General features: G+C 44.9%; 1 protein-coding gene across 4 annotated transcripts in view; it reads left to right on the forward strand.

Annotated features, from left to right (window-relative positions):
* The window catches only part of SUFU (SUFU negative regulator of hedgehog signaling), a 98,842-nt gene that overhangs the window by 35,124 nt on the left and 45,261 nt on the right, over positions 1–18,457 (forward strand). For all 4 annotated transcript variants that reach the window (XR_012674338.1, XM_075154953.1, XM_075154954.1 and 1 more), the window contains exon 4: positions 16,329–16,471. Coding sequence is in view for 3 of the 4 variants with exons in the window: in XM_075154953.1 (XP_075011054.1) it covers positions 16,329–16,471 (143 nt within the window). In the remaining variant the exon portion in view is untranslated. The remainder of the gene's footprint in view (positions 1–16,328; positions 16,472–18,457) is intronic.

Here is an 18,457-nt window from a genome sequence, read left to right on the forward strand (position 1 = left end):
AAACAAGGGTGATTACAGGAGTTGTAAGGACTGCAGGTGTAAATGCACTCTTCTTACTTAGCAATTTCCATCTGATTCAAGTTTAGTGTGAGCCACGGAGGCACTTTGCGTTTGACAGGCAGCATAACTTTTACACTGAAAATGGGACTCAGTGGGATTAAGTGATTTGGCTGGGGTCACAGACCTGCAGCCATTAAGCCAGCGGATACCTTGACACCTGCTGCCCTGGTGTAACCACTAGACCTCATCTTCAGATCTTCTGGAGTCCAGAAAGCTCGATGTGGTAGCCTCAGTGACTCCTTCTTTGCCAACATGTTTTCAAACATTCTTGACACAGGCCAATTTCTGTGTGTAAAAAGGAAAAAAAAAAACCAAACAATAAACCCAAAACAAACTCCTTGCTTCCTTGAATACAAATGAGGCTTGTCTAGCTTGTTTGTAAAACAGTGTTTATTTCTTCCCAGTAGGATGACTAAAGCCAAATAAAATCTCCCAGTAATTCACATATATTTTTCCCTGACTGTGCCTTTATTTTTTCTTTTTTTCAATCCCAGGCTGATTTATTGTTCTCTTCTGGTTGCTATGGCTCTGTAAAATATATATATATATATATATTCTATCATCTGTTTGTAATATTGACCGGTTTCCAGTATAGAGCTGGCCCTGGCTCCTCTGTAGTATTCCAGGATTTTAGATTAAAAATGGGGGAATTAACTGTGTTTTTTAGCTCCACAAAGAAATGTAAATCAACATCAATTTCATTTCAACAGAACCTGTTGTGTAGTGAACTCTGCTCCGCAAACACTGAAACTGTAGCACAGCAAAGTTTATAAAATAGCCTCCTGGCCTGTCGTTTGCCGTAGGTGAACAGGACTCAACCAAGCGCGCAGGCTGCGTGCCTTTATTCTGCAAAGGGGTATGGAAACATTAAGTCACTGGTTCCAATTTAACCCAAGTTTGTCATGGCCAAAAGCTCTCATCATCTGGTAGTTATTCAATGGTCCATGAGAAATTGGTTGGGTTTTAGCCTAATTCCTCTTAGACGTTTCCCATAAAACAAGCTGTTCTGTGAGCAGCAGCACAGATCAAGGCTGGTCCTTTACGTCTCTGTGCGCTAGCCCCTCTACATCCCACACCACCGCAATAAATCCACTTCTCCCCGTACTGCTGCCTATGAGCTCACCTCCCCAATATTTCCCATCCCTCCCCCCCATCTTCTAAGCCAGCCTTGTCACAACCCCGAGCTTCCAGCTGGGACGTACGTGCTGGGGCTGGTACCAAACAACGTGTTGGCTGATAAAACAAACCGGTTGCTTGTGTGCAGAGTGGTTGGCTGACATGCTGGGCACAACAAGCAGCTATCGAGCTCGTGCTTCCGTCTCCAACCTGTCACTGGCATCCCCCGAAGCTGGCCGGAGGCTCTGAAGTTGTTGAGAAGGGAATTGCCAAATGCAATTCTTGTAAATTGTCCTGATAGGCATTGCAGCAAAGTGCAGCAAAGTGCTGGTGGACCTGGCCCTTTTTACTCCCCGCTGCAGACGACAAATAAAGCTTATGCAGCACTGCTAGTAATCCAGAGAGAAGCATCCGTCTGCAAAGCTGTTGATCAGACAGACAACACTGAAGAGACCTCATGGAAGTTTTTGTCTGCAGAAAGGATGACTCTAAGAGGAGACATTTTGTAGGCACATAAATGCATCTTCTCTTGAAATACTGTCCCAGGGTTGCGCAGAGAAAACATTGAAGCTGGGACTAGATTTACTCTTACCGTCTTGTTGCTGTTACTGCTCGGGATGCTCAAGGGTTGAAACTTGCCTGCTGGCACTGTCTGATCACCCTGCCTTGCCCAAAGCTGGATTGCCAATACCTGTTCCATGTCCCGCCAGATGAGGCTCGTCCTGCTATAGCAGCTCTGCTCACTTTGTGCGCGCGCCCGTTAGCTGACACACGAGGCAGCGCCAGTTGCAGGAAACCCTTCCTTTTGCAGCACAAGAGGTGACAGCTTGCCTCATGCCAGCCTCAGCCTCTGCGTGCAGTTGTAACCCACGGTAATTTGATTGTGTATCTGAGCTCTCAGAGGAGAGACATTAATGTTGCAGTGTGGCTTTATGTGTTTTTTCTTTGAGTGCGCTTGAAGGATGGGGCAGCTAGACACCTATCCGCTTTCCTGACATAGCAACTCTCGGGCAAATCTCAAAAAGCCTTGTCACTGTTTAGTCTTTGGCATCAAACTTTTTTCTCTAATCCGTTTTGGTTTTTTCTGTGACTGTTCTGGTTTGGTCCAGCAGAGCTCACTGAAAGGCATTATTATTATAGCTCTTCTTTTCCCCCTCTCAAAGAAACTGTAAACCTCTAGTACCAGCTTTTAATGTTAAGATGGTCTTGCCAATCCCTAGCAGGGGTCTGAAGGGAATAAGTGTAGCAGTATTGACCGTCTGCAACATCCATGCTCTTTGGCAGAGGGAGCCTTTCACATGGAAAGGAAGGAGAGGACAGGTCTTGGCACTGGTGACGCTAAGACTGGCACGTGGGTCAGCATGCAGAGGTGCTTCTGGGTTCCCTAGATGAAATTAATGCAGTTCCTCTCTGCACACTTGCAAGGCTTAATATAATTTGTCTGTTTGTTTGACCATAATTTTTGGGACCTTCAGAGTCCAATGCTTTTATCCTCACTTGTGAGGCAGGGAAACACACTGAGTTCCATTTTTGTCACTGGGTACTGAGGCACAGCGGGAGGTAAGAGGCTTGCCAGTGGTTAAAGGGGAATTTTGCGGCACGAGGGGCCGTGGCTGAGGCTTCCCAGGCTGAGAACTAGCATGCACGTGGTGGCCCGTCCTTCCTCTGTGTGAGTCCTGTCTCGGTCAGAGCGGTTTCGGTGTGGGTGGTAAACTATCTGAGGGCATAGAGCAGAAATACAGCTGTAAATGCTGCTGAGTGCTGTTATGCCACCACGCGGGTGGTGCACCCCTATTCTCCTTCTTCCTGGCAGCATAAATGGGGTTGCATGACTTTAGATTTTGACTGACTAAATTAACTTCACTTCTCTTTCTGTTCAGAATAGGCAGGATGCTGCCCCTTTGCAGTACTGCAGGCACCCCAGCGCCAGGCTCAGTCCTGCCCTTTGCCTTGGAGCACTGTCACTTCTTCAGCTGCTGATGCGACAAGCTGGCAGTTACTTAGCTCTTGCTGGTTTTGGTGGGTAGCATCTTCCTGGCTTTTGCTTAGGACTTGGTAGGACATTGTGTTACACCAGAGAATCTCTTCTCCGTGAAATTTCTTTTGCTGCAGTGATAGAAAAGCCCCTGCAACCCTCTGGCCAGGTTTAAAAAGTGCTGGACACTTTCTCATGAACTTGAGAAGAGGGGACCAACACCACTGCTTGTGACATTGCCTTTTGCTTCGTCAGAACTGGTGGTGTGAACCTGGACTGTGCATGAGGCTCCTCCAAGCTTCCCCCCAGCCTGCAGTTCAGCAGTAGGAAAGCATGACTGGGAACCCAGGAGTTTCCAAGGACACCTGTCCTCTCATTCAACTTGGGGGAGGAAAAGTCTATGGCTTATGTTGTCAGCGAGCTAGCTATGTAATATAAATTAAAGCCTTTTCTTCTCTACCTCCCTAGCCTCATGGAGTTTGGGCTTTTTTCTCTCCTGCAGTTTGTCTGGACTCGTGGGTCAGGCTGGGTACTTCCTGTGCCTTGTCGTGGAAGCCATTGTTGTCTCTCTGACTTCTAGCTCTTGGCTGAGAACAGGTCTCTGACCTTTTCCAGCCCCAAAGGGTAGGTTGACACTAAAGCATGAAGAGACTTTGTGCCAGGAGCAGAGGCACAGAAAGTCTTTGTTCCTTATAAAAGACTTTTTTGAACGAGAAGGAAAGCTGTCTTCCCCGGACTGCTTTACTGATTGCATAGTATTTCTAGGCAGTAAGCGAGGGATCTCAGCACTGCCTGAAAGAGGAGGCTTGTTTTTAGCTGCTACTGCAATTTAGATAAAGTAGGTTTAGGCCCAGTTTGAGTTGGCTACGTTTCAAATGATGCTGTCCCTTTTAATTCTGTCAACTCATGTCCTGTTCCTGCCCTGAGAACTGAACTTGGCTCATTGCTTTTCAGCTGTTCAATACAGTTCATTGAGTTGGTTTATTTAAAAAAAAAGAAAAAGAAAAAAAAGGCCCGTCTTCTCTCTGTGCTTTGTATCAGTCCATGTGCCCTGAGGCTGCTCCCAAACGTCAGGGATGGACAAAGCAGCAACGCTTGTAAATCTGATATATGGTTGCATTTATAAATGCACAAGTTATTTTAGCCTTCATACTGCATGTGGGCTGCCACTGGGACAGGCAGGAAAGAAACGGGCATGGAGACCCAGAGGAAGCTGTATGACGCATCTCGGTGCAAGGCTGCTGCAACAGCGAAGCAGTAGGAGGTCAGCCAGCAGGCCCCGCGCCCTGGGACACTCGGGTGCTGACCCCAGCAGGTGTTTGTCCTGAGTGGTCGCAGTTCAAGATCAGAACTGATCTTGCTAATGTTTTCTGCCCAAAGAGGAGGGGAGCTGAGGTCTCTGCAGGAAGCCTTTTCTCCATCCAACCTGGAGCCTCTGCTGCAGGAGCGTGAGGAGCAGCCCACGTGCTGGGGACCAGCAAGCCCCATTAAGAAGAGCATCTCTGACTCCTGGGGTACAGAAGCGGGGGAGAAGCTGCACATGATCAGCCCAGCCTCAGACAAAGGCTGTGTCCCCTGTGCTGAAGGAGGAATGCAAGACAGAGGAAACAGCTTGGGGAAGGCAGAAAACTCCCCCTTCTGCTGGTGTGAGGTCCTTTGGCATCTTATATATGAGGTCTTTGTCCCACCCGTCCTTTTCTGGTAAACGGAAGCAGCCGCTGTAATAGTTAAAGGCTTCTGCACAGAACAGTGTTGCCTCCTCCTATCGAGGAGCTGAAAGCCACAACACAGAGGGATTGTTCTGCGGTCGCAGGAGCATCCTCTCTTGCTGCCCGTGTGCACGTATTTGGGATGCACAGAGGAGAGTTTGAAGGTTACATGTACTGAGTAGCCTTGTGAAAAGGACCGGTTTTTCCCTTGACAGCTGCCAAGCCCATGTGAGATGAAACTGCAGAGAAGAGTGGACTGAGCTGGAAGTTGGGTTCACTGTTACATATCCACCTTCTTACACTTTCTATTGAAGATCTGTGCAGCAAGTGGTGTTCAAACTGTGCTTTCTGCCTAACCCACTCTGCACTCTGCCTGCGAGAGTGGCAGTACATGGAGCTCATTACAGACCATCTTCTGACAGACTCAGATGCAAAGATCCTTTGCAGCAGCCTGCTCAGCCAGGAGGCAGCAAATGGGCACAGCAGGGGAAGCGTTTTGTTCTTGGTGGGGAAGAGAAACTGGGAGAGTGTGTTCAGAGACTGCAGGCAGCCCAGAGCCTGTGGAAAGTGGACTCTCCTGCTTTTTGGCTTAAAATCAGGGCCTTAAAGGAATCATCTCAGAACGCTTGGGATGGCTTTTCAAAAGGTGCTCCATAAACAGGCATTTTGCATTTGAACTGTAAATACAGCTCTTGGACTAAGTTTGTGTTTCTCTTGCACTACTGTAATGGGTTGGTAGAGCTCAATGCGTAACTAATATTTTACACAAATATGTGTGAATACAAAGTTGCTCTGTTTCCTGCCCTTCGGCCTCCTGCTTTGCCAAAGTAAAACAAAAGTTTGGCCTGTGCAAGCTTTAAATTCCTGAAAATTTAAGAGAAAATAATCAACCACTGAGAAAAATGCTACAGTTCTCTCTCTCAAAGACCCCTGCCCTTCCTGTCTGTTACAAGCCCCAGAACTAATGCCCGGGTAACTAGATAACTTTTCTGAAGAGATTACGATGTGAGAACTCTGTAGGTGTTTTCTCACAGACAGTCTTCCCTTTCTTGAGTAATTTTCCTAAAAGAGATACCCTAGTGCAGTCTTGCAGTCTTTCCATCAGACGTCTGTGCTGTGAAAGCTATTAAAAGAAGCTGCTCGCATCTTCTTTGGGTCCTTCAGTGGAGGATAGGGCCTTCGCTTCCCTTTCAGGCTCCTTGAAAGCTCAACAGAAACGTCTTGTAGATAGATATCTAGGGGAAGATCACAAGTGACTGTACAGTCTCATGGTGCTTCTGTGTCCATCTAAGCATCCACCCTTCTTGCTGGCTTGCTCATGCACAAGTATGTAGGAGGTTCAAAAACAAGAAAAAAGTTTTTCTCTCCTGCTGCAGTTCTCTCACTGAGGACACCTAACGGTTGCTAAATGCTGTGGGTACAAGTCTTTGTTCTAGTTGCACCTGGCTGGGAAACGTTCAGGTAACCGTAAAACATTCTGGCTTTCACGTGTCAGAACACAGGATAGGATTTTTAAATGAAAGGCAAGTATCTCTTCAAATTGGCCACGTGGGACCACATAATCTGTAAATAAACTGTCATTAAGTATGTGTTTTGAGCTGAGTCCTTATCTGACAGGAGATCCTGCTGTGTAACATCCTTTCTCACTCCTGGGCCTCCACCCCATCCTGAGGCTATTCAATTTCTGAAAGTATTGAAGACATAAATACCATCCTTTGAAGGGGAACTGTAAAACACGTCTTGTTCAGGTGAAGGATGCAGAAAGCTGGTGGCAGCGCAGAGGTGGAAGGGTCTCTCGCCTTGCCTGGAGCTCGCGATTTGGCAAGTGCATCGCTCCTGCTCCCTTGCGGTTGCTTGGCTGGGGATGGAGAGGGTAAGAGAGAGGTTGTCCCACTTGCCCATTGGAAGAGGTGAAAGCAGCCCAGCTCTGCAGCATCCAAGGGCTATCGGTCTGAGTGATGGGGTGTAGAGGAGCGAGAGCTTGGAGCAGGAGAGTTCTGGGGGGCTGCGAATGAACAACTCGCATCTGTGTTTTTCTTTGTCTGCCATACTCAGCAATGCCAGGTAAGTCCTTTCATGCTGCCATGCCTTCTTCCAGCCTTCCCTCCCTGTGGGAGGGATCCATGCAGATAGATCTGTAGATAGGTGGGAACCGTGTTGTTGCAAAAGCAAGGCGGGAGATGCATCTTGCCCCGGGCAGCGCTTATGCCGAGGGGGTGCCAAGCCTGCTGGATGTGCCAGCTCCTGCCTCTGCTGGCTGCGAGGGCTGGAGAAGGCTGTAAGGAGCAGACGTGGAGGAGCTGAATGAAGTTGTGGGGAGGAGAGGAAGCGTGGGAGGAGGTGGCTGGCGGAGCAGGCTGTATGGAGTCAGGGAGAGGACAGGGGGCCCACCGCTTGCAGAGGGTGGGAGCGTGCCCTGGGCACGGGAGTCACTCGCTGGGAGCCTGCGTGAGAAATTCTCGGAGACTGCAGTCATGGAAATTGTATATGCGCGTAGAGATGGGCAGGGAGAAGGAACAAGCCAGACACGCAGATGTGTAAGGGATGGAAAGAAATGTCCTGGAAAACAGAAGAGGTAGAGGAGGCCCAGAACCAAATTGGTTATTGTATGATAGCATTTTAGCATTTGTTTTTCAGCTAAAATATTACACTCTCCAATGCCACATAAGGCATCCAGGTGTCTGGGATCTACTTTGTGATAAGAAAAGCAGCATTTGTAACTCCATCAGCAGAAGCTGCAGTGCAGCGAGACACGTTTTCCACCATCCTGCTGCCAGTAGGGGTGCGTGAGGGCTCTGAGCGGGGCACAGAGGAGTGAGGAATCACGTTCTCCTGCTGGCGATGTACCCTGAGGAGGCATGGGAGGGCCCAGTTCTGGCCCCTTCATTAGGCTTTCAGTCCAGGGGACTTAAATGATCAAATAAGTTTATATAAGCTTGCATAAATTGATGGGGCTCTTTTGAGAGGCTCATTAATTTTCCAGACTTAACAACCTGGAGCTGTGCAGTAATCAACTTCGTATTTTCAACTTGCTTATCAATTCTTAAAAAAAACCTGCATCACACTTGTGTTTTCTGAAACTGTCATTGAACTTCAGAGGTCAAGCAGTCCTTACAGTATTGATAATCTGTTTTTTTCCACACTAGTTTTTTTTTTAAAGAATGTTTTGCCTAGGCCCCTTGTTTTTAAAAGCCCAATTTGAATCCCTGCAGTGGAGCTATTGTTTAATTGTACTCCAGGGATTTAATTCTTCCTAAGGCATCTTGTCTATGCTGCATGTCTGCAGCAGGCAGCAGCACCGTGTGAATTGGCACCTCTTTGGAGTGCCCGGGCTGGGGCAGTTCCTGTTTCCCAGACAGGAGATAAGGGGCAGCAAAACTGAACTGAAAAAGAAAAACAGGGAGGAAAAGCATTTTTTTTTAATGTAATGCAAATATATCATGGTTTGGATTCTACTTGTATGTTCTTAAAACACGTTCAGCTTGAATTGAAAATGAAATTATAAACTAACTGCCAGCGGGCCCCACAGATTGTATCACAATTGTTTTTCCCCTTTACCAATCCATGTGTGCAGTCCTTTGTAGGTTAGGAAGCTAAGCAGGCAGACTGAATTTAGCATTAATTTGATTATCCCTAGATTATCTTAATTTAATGTGGCTGGCAAATGAGTGTGAATGAAGTCTTTTTCTTTATACTCTGGGTTTTTTTTAAAATTTGCATCTGTGTAATGAGTTGCAATAACAATACTACTTTGAGATTTTTAGACACGATTTTCATGTTTAGCTTCTGTATCCATTTATTATAGCTACATCTTTGCATGCACGCTTTTATCCATTATTGAGCTAGTTAGAAATATATTAGGTAGCTCTGGTGAAAAATATAGCTAATACATTTCAGTGTTGGTCTCTCTGTCTGCCCTTAGTTTCTCTCAATTAATTCTAGCTGTTTAGTCTGCAAAATGGTACGGAAAAACAGCATCAAATCTTATTTGTGACAGATTGCCAGATTACCTTTTCTTTTTTAACAAAGCCAGACTGAATATTAAAAATGTGTTGGAGAAAATACATTTATATAATAAATTATACAGACTGTGCAAGGGGTAATAGCAATGCAATAAATTACGTTGTTTCTGTAAGTATTGGATAAGCTGCATTCAATTTAAAGGTCTGGCTGCATCCCTGTCATGCTGGTCAGGAACTCACTGGGGGCCTTTTTAACATTCCTGCACCCGTAAGTCATGGAGTCGAAATCCTTCTTTGCTTTGCCCTCAAATACAGAATTTCTCTGACGTCTGTGACTTGCTGCCTGCAGTTTAGCTGAGATCTCAGTTGGATACAAAATGCAGGTTTGTACCCCTTAGAGTTTCCAAGCCGCCGAGTGATGCGGGTAATGTAGGTCTGGCTCGTGTGAGGGATGTGGTCATCTTGTTTGAGTGCCAGCATCCCCAGTGCCACACACTGTTGCAGATTTATTGAGTATATTTTTGTAGACCAAGCTAGCAGAGAAGTGCCAAGCATTGTGCTAGCATAGCTAAGCAACATTACTGGCTTGAGGGGGTGATCCAGGTAGCTGCTGCTTTCTCAGGGAGACAAGCAGGATTGTTTCTTTCAGCATCATCTTGCACATATCCCAGAATAAAGTGACCATGTAATGATGGCCTGGCTTTCTGCAGAAACAAGCGAGGAACACAGAAACTTGCTTTTGAAGGATATGAGTGCAGTAGAGCGGCTGTTTTCTCAAAACCAAGAGCACTTAGCAGTTAATATACTTAGGGCTTCTCCCACTCTGTGCAGTATCAGCTCATAACCTGTAACGCACTGTCAGATGGATTTATCTGGCTGATTAGTCAGAACAGTTAACCCCTCTGTTGCAGATTCTAGCTGCCATTTCGAAGGAGGAGGTGTCTTAGAAGAGATACAGAGGAACGGTCAGGCTACAAATCTATTCTCCTAATTTGAAAATTTATCTAAAGAATTGCATGGTGTCACCATGTTAGAAGGGGGAAGTTTCTGGCCTTTGGATGAACCTGGGTGATGCAGTCTGAACTGCCCCATAGCCAGACTCAGTCTGGGGACTGTACGACAGGCCATGCATGGACAGGAGATATGCTTCAAGTTCTCTTGCTATCTCTTTGCTGATGGAACAGCACCAGCTCCTTGTTTTCCTCCATACAGTCCCCTATATGCATGCCAGGGAAGATACTTGATTTCCAGATGCCCCAACAGCTATTTCCCATCTGCTCTGGGTGCAGGATAGCAAGCTCACTGGAGATGTTCCCTGACCCAGATTCAGCCTGGGGCCACCCTTTGGATGGAGCTCTCTTAGATCCTAGTACTTGTCTTGGATTGCTGGCCTTTTCAGCTTACTCCCTGTGGCTTTTCAAGGGAGTAAGGGCTCCTAGCAGGATCCCATACATGCAAAACTGGCAGGTTTAAAAAAGAAATTGGAAATACAGTGGGAAATAATCTGTGTTTCTCTCTAGAGCTAGGTAACACCTCTTAAGCGTAGATTGCATGCATTACACTGTTTATAAAACATCTTGAGGCCAAGGATATGACTTGGTTTTATTTCTTTAGGCATCAGCTATATTTAGTCAAATTAAAGGTAGGGGGGAATGCACTCCAAGAAAATACATGAGCAATATTACACAAAGAAAATTTACTAGTCCACAGTGGAGTGGTTCCCTCTGAGTTATTTCCCCAGTTCTCATTGTAGAGCAGTTGGATAGTAAAGTTAGGAGAGATGCGCAGCTGAATTATGACCATTGCTGCATGGAGGAACCTCACCTACTTTATGTGGGCTGTAAAGGAAAATGGATAATGACATTTTAAAGACTTCAAAATATGGGAAGCTTAACAGAGTGGTCTGGTATAACTGTCTTATAGGTGCTGCTTTTGCATAATAGAATGGTACAAGAGCTGGTCTATGGGAAATTTAGAGACTTCTCATTTCTGTGGAGCTGGAGAGAGCCTTCAGATTTGTTATTATAAATCATGAAATAAAGTAGTAAATTTGAAAAGAAATGTTTTAATGATTTCCTTGTTGAGTTCTTACGAAATCAATACTTCCCTATGAAGCAGTTTGATTTCATGGAATCAGCATTCCTTAACAGGAAAAAAAAAAAATCAGTAGTTTTTGTTAAAACACAAACTTGCAGAAAAAGAACCAGTTTCAAGTGTAAGGATGGATCACCTTGCTGCATTAGGTTTAAGTCCTGTTAGTGCCCCTTCCAAGCAGGAAGGGTGCTACTGTCCAAGAGGTTATTGTAAGCAAGCCTGTGTATTTACAGCACATCCAGCACTCCCATGGTAACTGCTGAAGGATAAGTATTTATCCTGAGGCAGGTCAGGTAGCTTAGCTCTTCCTTCCATGGAGGGAACATGTAACCACCTCAGGTTTACTGTGAGGCAGAAGTATTCAACAGCAGTTCCTGTGAATCAGCTCATATGCAGGAGCCTTAGTTTATTCCTGAGGATTTGCTGATTTAGCCATACACTAAAATAATTTGGATTTCATTTTTTAACATATTTTCTTTCAGTTCCTTTGCTATTTAATTCTTCTGTTGATGGCTAGATCATTTCTGTGCTTTGCCATCTGTCCTACACATTTGACAATTCCCTGGTGAGATCCTGGTAACTTTTTCTGGTGACTGTTGGTTTTGCTGTGCTCACCTAAGGAAACAAGGCTTATGCAGTCATGCTCTTTTTTTGCCTGCAAGACTGACTGTGCTACCCTAATGGTGTTTGAACCTGTTGGCCAATGTCAAACAGACTTAACAGAGTGGTAGGGCTCTTGGAGAGACTTGGTTCTTAAAGGATTGTAAAAATGAGCAGGTAAGTAAAAACGCTAACTGTGCCCTCTGCAGTGGAGAAGAATGGAGATGTGTTACGCTCGACCTTAGACACAAGTGAATCTCGATAGGGTCCTCCTGTGTGTGCTATAGCTGCAGTAAAAGCTTTAGTCACAGCTCCCTCCTTAGGCAATGACGAATCCATCCACAACATGCAAACCACAGAGAAAAGAGCATCCTTAGTTCCCTCATTGATAGAAGTCTTCTCCGGGTTTACTCCTGAGCATGGGAACACACCAACTGGCTAGCAGTTTGAGGCTTGCTATTTACTAGAAGAATACGTCAGACTCCTCCAATTACATAAAATGGTTTCCCTGGACATGTTACATCTCTTGTTGGCTTTGCTTTGGAGCAGGTAACATCAAAGTTCAGAGGCAGACGTCTTTGCAGCGCACCCAAGTCCTGGCAGACTGAACATTGCCCTCTTGAAATGGTAGAGAAGGTGCTTGTTCAGCAGTAGCCCGTGATTTTTCACAGCTACCAGTGAAAGCCATCTCACCTTTTCCTGGATTCTGGACGCAAATGCATTTTGTCTCATTAAGAAATACAGTGCAAAAGGACTTTTGTAACATCTGCTGTGCTTCAATCCCTTCTCAAAACCAGAAAGAAATGTTGCCACAGTATGCTAATCTGCACAGCATTACAGCAGGTCAAAAGGGTTGTCGTAGCAGAGCTTAAGAGTGAAAAGTGTTGGATCAATGGTTGCTGTAAATGGGCTTGGATAAAGCAGAGGCTGTTCCCAAATCTACAAGGGCCTGGGAAAGCATCAGTGCTGTGATGTGATCCTTGCAGAACCAGCTTTGCTGCTGAGGCTGTAACCTTTCAGGTTTACTAAACTGAGATAATTTGCAAAGGAGTGTTCTGTGCTTATCTGGAAGGGGAGTCTGTTTTGGCCTAAAACTAGAAATTGTTTTGGGATGCTTGTAGCGGTGAATCTTGTCAGACTGGGTCAGTGCTCCATGGACATAAACTTCTTCCTATAATCTTTTATTTTTACATGTATATTAATACCTATTTTCATGTGTGTATTTTCAAGTATTTAGTATATAAGTAGCTTCCAGTTGCGAGTTTAGATGTCTCATTTGATATCTGCAGTAGGCATCAAAATGTGTACTGAGAGGTATGGCTATAAAACCGTGAATGTTGAGAGACCCATATTGGCATTATTATCACTGAAGGTCCTGGTCCCATCCTTGGTTCATAGCAGTGCAAAACAGAGATCTCAGAAATGAGTTTGGAGGTGGCAGGCTGCTTCTCTGATTAGTCTGCATGGTATGGGATGCATTTTTGGGAACAACAGGAGCTGTCTTTAGGCATGTCTGACTGAAGTGTGTTGCTCCTTGTAAGGTGTTTGTGCTTCTAGTATACCTGAGATGAGTGCGTGTGTTCTCTGCCTGCTCCTCTCTTGGTTTTATGGAAATATATGTGTAAATGTAGGAAATACTAGCACATTGTACGTGGTTGTGGACGAAAGGCAAGTTGTACGAAGTGTGTTACGGGCAGCACTGCGAATGATAGGAAAGTGCAAAAACCAGAGGAGACTTCTCCCATCCATCTGTGCTGTGATGACTTTGAGGATTTATCTAGATGTTGTATGTTCTAATTCAACATTTGTGAAACCCCCAAATTCAATTATAAATTTACTTTGGAGGAATCATTTCTGAAAACTTTATGATTTTTTGGTTAAAACATTGTCTGAAGCTTAAATGAAGATTTGGATTGTCATATTTTGAAAACGTGAGTGTGGAAGGTGACAAGGGAGGCTGCTCATCCCTGTTTACAGCATAAGGCAAGAGAAAGTAGTATCTAGGCCTTTGTTCCTGTAATTTCTTAGTTTCTGTGGCTACAAGTCCTGCAATTCAAGCTGTCCTCAGTGCTGCAGTGATCTCCGTACAAGAGCTGATCTTACATTCCATATGGGTTGCAATGCAGCAAGCGAAGAGCTGAGCTTCAGGCTGTAATTCTGAATTTCTTGCACTCTTACAGGTTTTAATTTGGCTTCATGTTATTTGCAGAATTTTTTTTGTGATTTACTTGAGTAGTCAGTGTGAATTTTGTGGTGTTCGTGTGCATGCAAGGGAGAGGGAGATTTTCTAAGTGTTCAGTGTTCACATGGACATAAACAGGTGGGTTTCCAGCAGAGACATTTGCATTTGAAAACCTGCTCTAAACGGGCTGGGCTTTCCCAGGAGAAGCAGCACCAGCAATGAAATGCAGCGATCGATCAGCATAGAATTGTGTGAGCATTTGATGGGCAAAATGTTTTGGTATAAAGACAGGGCCCAAGAATAAGCTCTTTGTGGCTTTGTTTCATTCCTGAAAACTGTGACTGAGAGGCTTTTATAATTTAAAAAAAAAATTAATCAGCCACATTTTGGCTAACCTGGAAAATATCACAAGATCGTTTGCAACATTCTAAGTGCTGTTTCTTTAATCCAATTTTGATACTAAAAAAAAAACAAACATGTTTTTCATTTCTGTTTGCTTATATTTCCCCAACTCTAAAAGTAAAGTAATATCTGAACCACTCCTTTCAGTCGCAGAGCTGAAAGCGTGTAATTTAGTGTACATAATGATAAACTCTTCCTTTCAAGCAGCTTGCATTTGCTATGTCTTCTTTCTTTCCTGATTTTAACTAAGGAAAACATTCCCTTACTTATCACAACACTTCTGTTACATGCCTTGTTTTTCGGGCCAAGTTCCTTATGGTATTTGGAGTTTATTTTAATTCTTAATCAAATGAGCTGTCCAAGAACTTAGTCTGAAAAAACATATATAATAAATGTTCAAATACACTCCAATGGGGACACCTGGTGGAGAAGCTACGAGTTGCCCAGGACGCCCAGCATTAAACCCATGAATGGGTGAGCATGAGTTAGTTCATTAGTGAGATGACTGCTTGTATTTTTAACTACAGCAACCGCGAGATAACTCATTAGTTTACGTGCCTGCCGGCTTACCTTACTTGATGGCTCCCTCGAAGCATCCTGCACGTGCTGCTGGCCAAGAGTACGTGCAGGCAGCTGTGGCGGTGCTGGTGCACAGGGGGTGGTGTGCAGGCACCCGATTCCTCAGTGTCTGTTGTTTAATGTGACTGGGGACAAAGCTGCAATTACTGGTAAATGCTGTTTCTCTCTTGCTGCTGCAGAAGCTGCCATGTTCAAGGATTCTTGGATAAGCCCTATCCTATTGATGTGTATTTGGAAGGTGATGTGGGAAGGTTAGGTGAAGATCCAGGACCACATCTGCTGGTAGCTGCAGGGCAGAGGAGAACGCTCCTCTGAGTTGGATCCGGCTCTGTATCATATGAGATGCTCCAGTCTCAACAGACAGCAGCTCAAGTAACCACTAACAGTTTCCACTCTGCAGTGGGAGTCTTAGTCCTCCTCCAGTGGGCAAGGCCTCCCTTCCCACTCTCCTGTAAGAGTGGCCTTGGGAGAGAGACCACGGTGAGGACAGCAGCCCAGACTGGCTTTCTCCATGAGCTTGGTCAGGGAGAGGGGCGCGGTGCTTGCCACTGACTTGGAAGCAGGCAGGCAGTACTCGGTTCATCCCTGGGGCACTACACCTATGTCAGAGGGCAGATGATGGCTTCCAGGCTGTTTATTTGTATGTGCTACAAAAGCTCTACCTGGAGCGGGACAAGCACAAGACCCGAGGACAAGGCAGTCGCTAGGCAGCGTTTCTGCACACATGCTCTAGGAACTGTGTGCAAATGGAGCATGCTTTTTTTGGTGTGAAAATGGTCATGATTGGTTATTTTACTTCTAGCATTAGCCTTTCTTGTAATGGGGCAGCAACATACAGATGGATTCTGGTGTGCCTTCTGGCACGCACCAGCTGTGGAACATGGGATTATCTGGGGGTTTTGTCTTTCTAAGTAGGAGAGGAGGAGAAGAAACGAATGCTTACAGTCATGAAGAGGGAAGGATAATTTCTGGCTCTTTGTTTTGATGCAGTCTATTCTGACATAGATTGAAATTTATAGCCTACTTGTTTTCTCATTGTTTGGGAAAGAAGGAAGATATTAATTATAATTCTGCACCAGAGCCACTAGACAATTGGGAGAGAAAGTGACTTTGACTTAGACCATGGTAAGTTGGGCAGCAGACTGTGGATTTTTATTAGATATACAGAGTATTATTTGTGTTTAATTCACATTTCGGAGTCTTTTCTCTGTGCCACATCAGAGCTGCAAATTAGGTATGAATCGCCGTCCCATTGGCATCCAGTATAGCCTGCTGACTCTGCGCCCTCTCACAAAATGAGTCTAATAGTTAATGAGAGAGAAGCTAATTTTATTTGTTGGTATTCCTGTGTTGGGATTAATATCATAGCAGGACACCATTTTTTTGCCACAGGATTCAAGAGAGGGCAATTTTAAAGTCAGTGCTTGAATTCAGATGGCTCGATGAGACCCCTTTCTTGCTTCAGGTGCTTCAGCTGACTCAGAGACTCAGCAGAGCTGGCTGGAGGCAGTCACTGTGAATAGCCACCAGGGACTGTCCTGGTCCAGATCAGAGGTCCCTGCCTGACAGCGGTCAGGAGCAGATGCTAACAGAAGGAGTATTTTAGTAGAGTTTAAGAACTAAATATTTCTTGTTTCTCTTCCTTGCAGAAAACACCTTCTGCAGCGGTGACCATGTATCGTGGCACAGCCCTTTGGACAACAGTGAATCTAGAATCCAGCATATGTTACTGACAGAAGACCCTCAGATGCAGCCGGTGCAGACTCCTTTTGGGGTCGTTACTTTCCTACAGGTATGACCCAGCAATGGTGGCTCTGACTGCCACCTCCTGAGAGCGGAATGCGGCTAACATTACATTTCATTTAGCTGTGCTAAGTCAGATGCTTATTATCCTGTCTTCCACCTTTCTTCCTTATTTGATCACTGTGGATCTCATCTTTGAGTTGTTACTCTGGAGGTATTCAGTAAGCATTTTACCAGGATTGAGCAATGGCACACTCAGTTCTCAAGATAGAGGTCTATCTGATGGAGAAAAGGTTTACACTGTGAAACAGACCTGGAGTTGAATATTTCATTACTGCTCTGAAATTTCAAACATGAACATAGGGAAAAAAACTGAGAGAAACACTTCTAGAAGGTAATGTAGAGCTAAATTCAAATTAATTCTATGGCAGTATCGGTAAGTGATCCACTGGTTTAAGTTCCAGTGTTTGGAGCAGGACTCAGTTGCTTTAGCATTATTTAATGGCAGAAATGTAGCTTGCACCGTTGACACAAAGATTCTTTAGAGGCTGAGTTTTCCCGTATTGATCTACAGTTTAAGAAAGGTTCAGGTTTGCTTTGCAAAAGAAACATTTTAAAAATCCCTTGCGATTTAACCCTACTGTTCAGTGAGTGGAGCTTCCTTGGCCAAACAAGTTTGCTTGCTTTCCCAAAGTCCTTCTTCTCAGTGATGTGTCTTAGATTTGGAAGTTTTTAAATTGCATATGGAGTTATTAACCTTAGTGAAAGAGCTGGTGTAGTTTATACCAACTGCTGATTTCTCCCTGCTCCTGTGGAAAAGCTTCCCTCCTGTGGGAAAATTCAAGTGTCTGTATTTTAGAATTTAAGTTTCAAGTTGCTCCCAATTGTCCTTGGCTGTAGTTGCAACATGTAAGGGGAAGCTCTATTACCACAGATCTGCACAAGGCAACTGCTGTGCAACGGCAAAGGCTTTCCTGAGTTTACTGAGGTGCCCAAAAGTCTGTGTTTTATCAACAAGAAAGAGATGGGTGTGGGATTAATCAGTGAAAGGTGAGTTGTGGGACCTGGAAGCAGAGGTAGAGAGCCAAACTAAGCAGGGTGATTTCTGGCTGTTTCCCCAGTTAGTGCTGCATTTGTCCACATCTCTTCTTTAGTGCCCAGCCGTCCTGGATCAAAGGACAGTCAACTTGTTGGATCCTGAGGCTCTTGGCCTCTAATCTTCCACAACACATACGGTTGACTTGTTTTTCCCCTTTGTTTGATGCTTGTTTTTGTGGATTTATTTTGACCCATGAGGATAAATGATTGCAAAAAGAAAAGAATGAACACAAAATAATTTCCTGTTTAGAGTCTTGCTGTTTGTATGTAATTAGTGAGTGAAGGCCCAGGGAGGGGTGTCCTGAAGCGAGGGTGATTCAGGCTGTTCATGGAGGAAGCCTGGGAGATGGGTGGGGATGAAGTGCATCTCCAAGGGCTGGGTCCTGAGAAAGTGAGCTCTGCAAGGGGCAGGGGAGGTAGGGTGTGCAGAACTGGGTACATGCTGACGTTGATGGTTTTCCACGCAGATCTCTGTCGGTGCAGATAGGCGCTTGCAGCAAAGGCACATCATGCACTTCCGCTTGCTGCTCTTCAGAACTTAGTTTTCAATTTTCTTCTTTTCTGATAAAACATCAGTTGAACAGATTTTGACCAAAAATCCAGTGTCGTTGGAAAAGGCTTAGAGTATTGAGGAAGAAAATAGAAGGCCATGGCTAAAATAATTTTTCATCCCAAAGAGTGAATCATTGTGCTCAAAGGCACAAGCCAGTGGTTGATGGGTCAGGAAGAAACTGCCTTCCTGTATCAGCTGAAGGGTGTTTCACCCCTTCATTTGAAGCGGCTGATCTCAGCTGCTGTGAGAGGGACATCTGGTATTGCTCAGTGTAGCAGCTCCCATCCTGAAAAGCAAACACATCCTGCCTTATACAGGAAGGCAAAAGTTTACATTTGCCTGCAGTGACGAGTGGATTATGCCATGTGTAAGCAGCTTTACTTT

This window comes from Calonectris borealis, chromosome 7 (genome assembly GCF_964195595.1).
Source record: "Calonectris borealis chromosome 7, bCalBor7.hap1.2, whole genome shotgun sequence".
Lineage (NCBI taxonomy): Eukaryota > Metazoa > Chordata > Aves > Procellariiformes > Procellariidae > Calonectris > Calonectris borealis.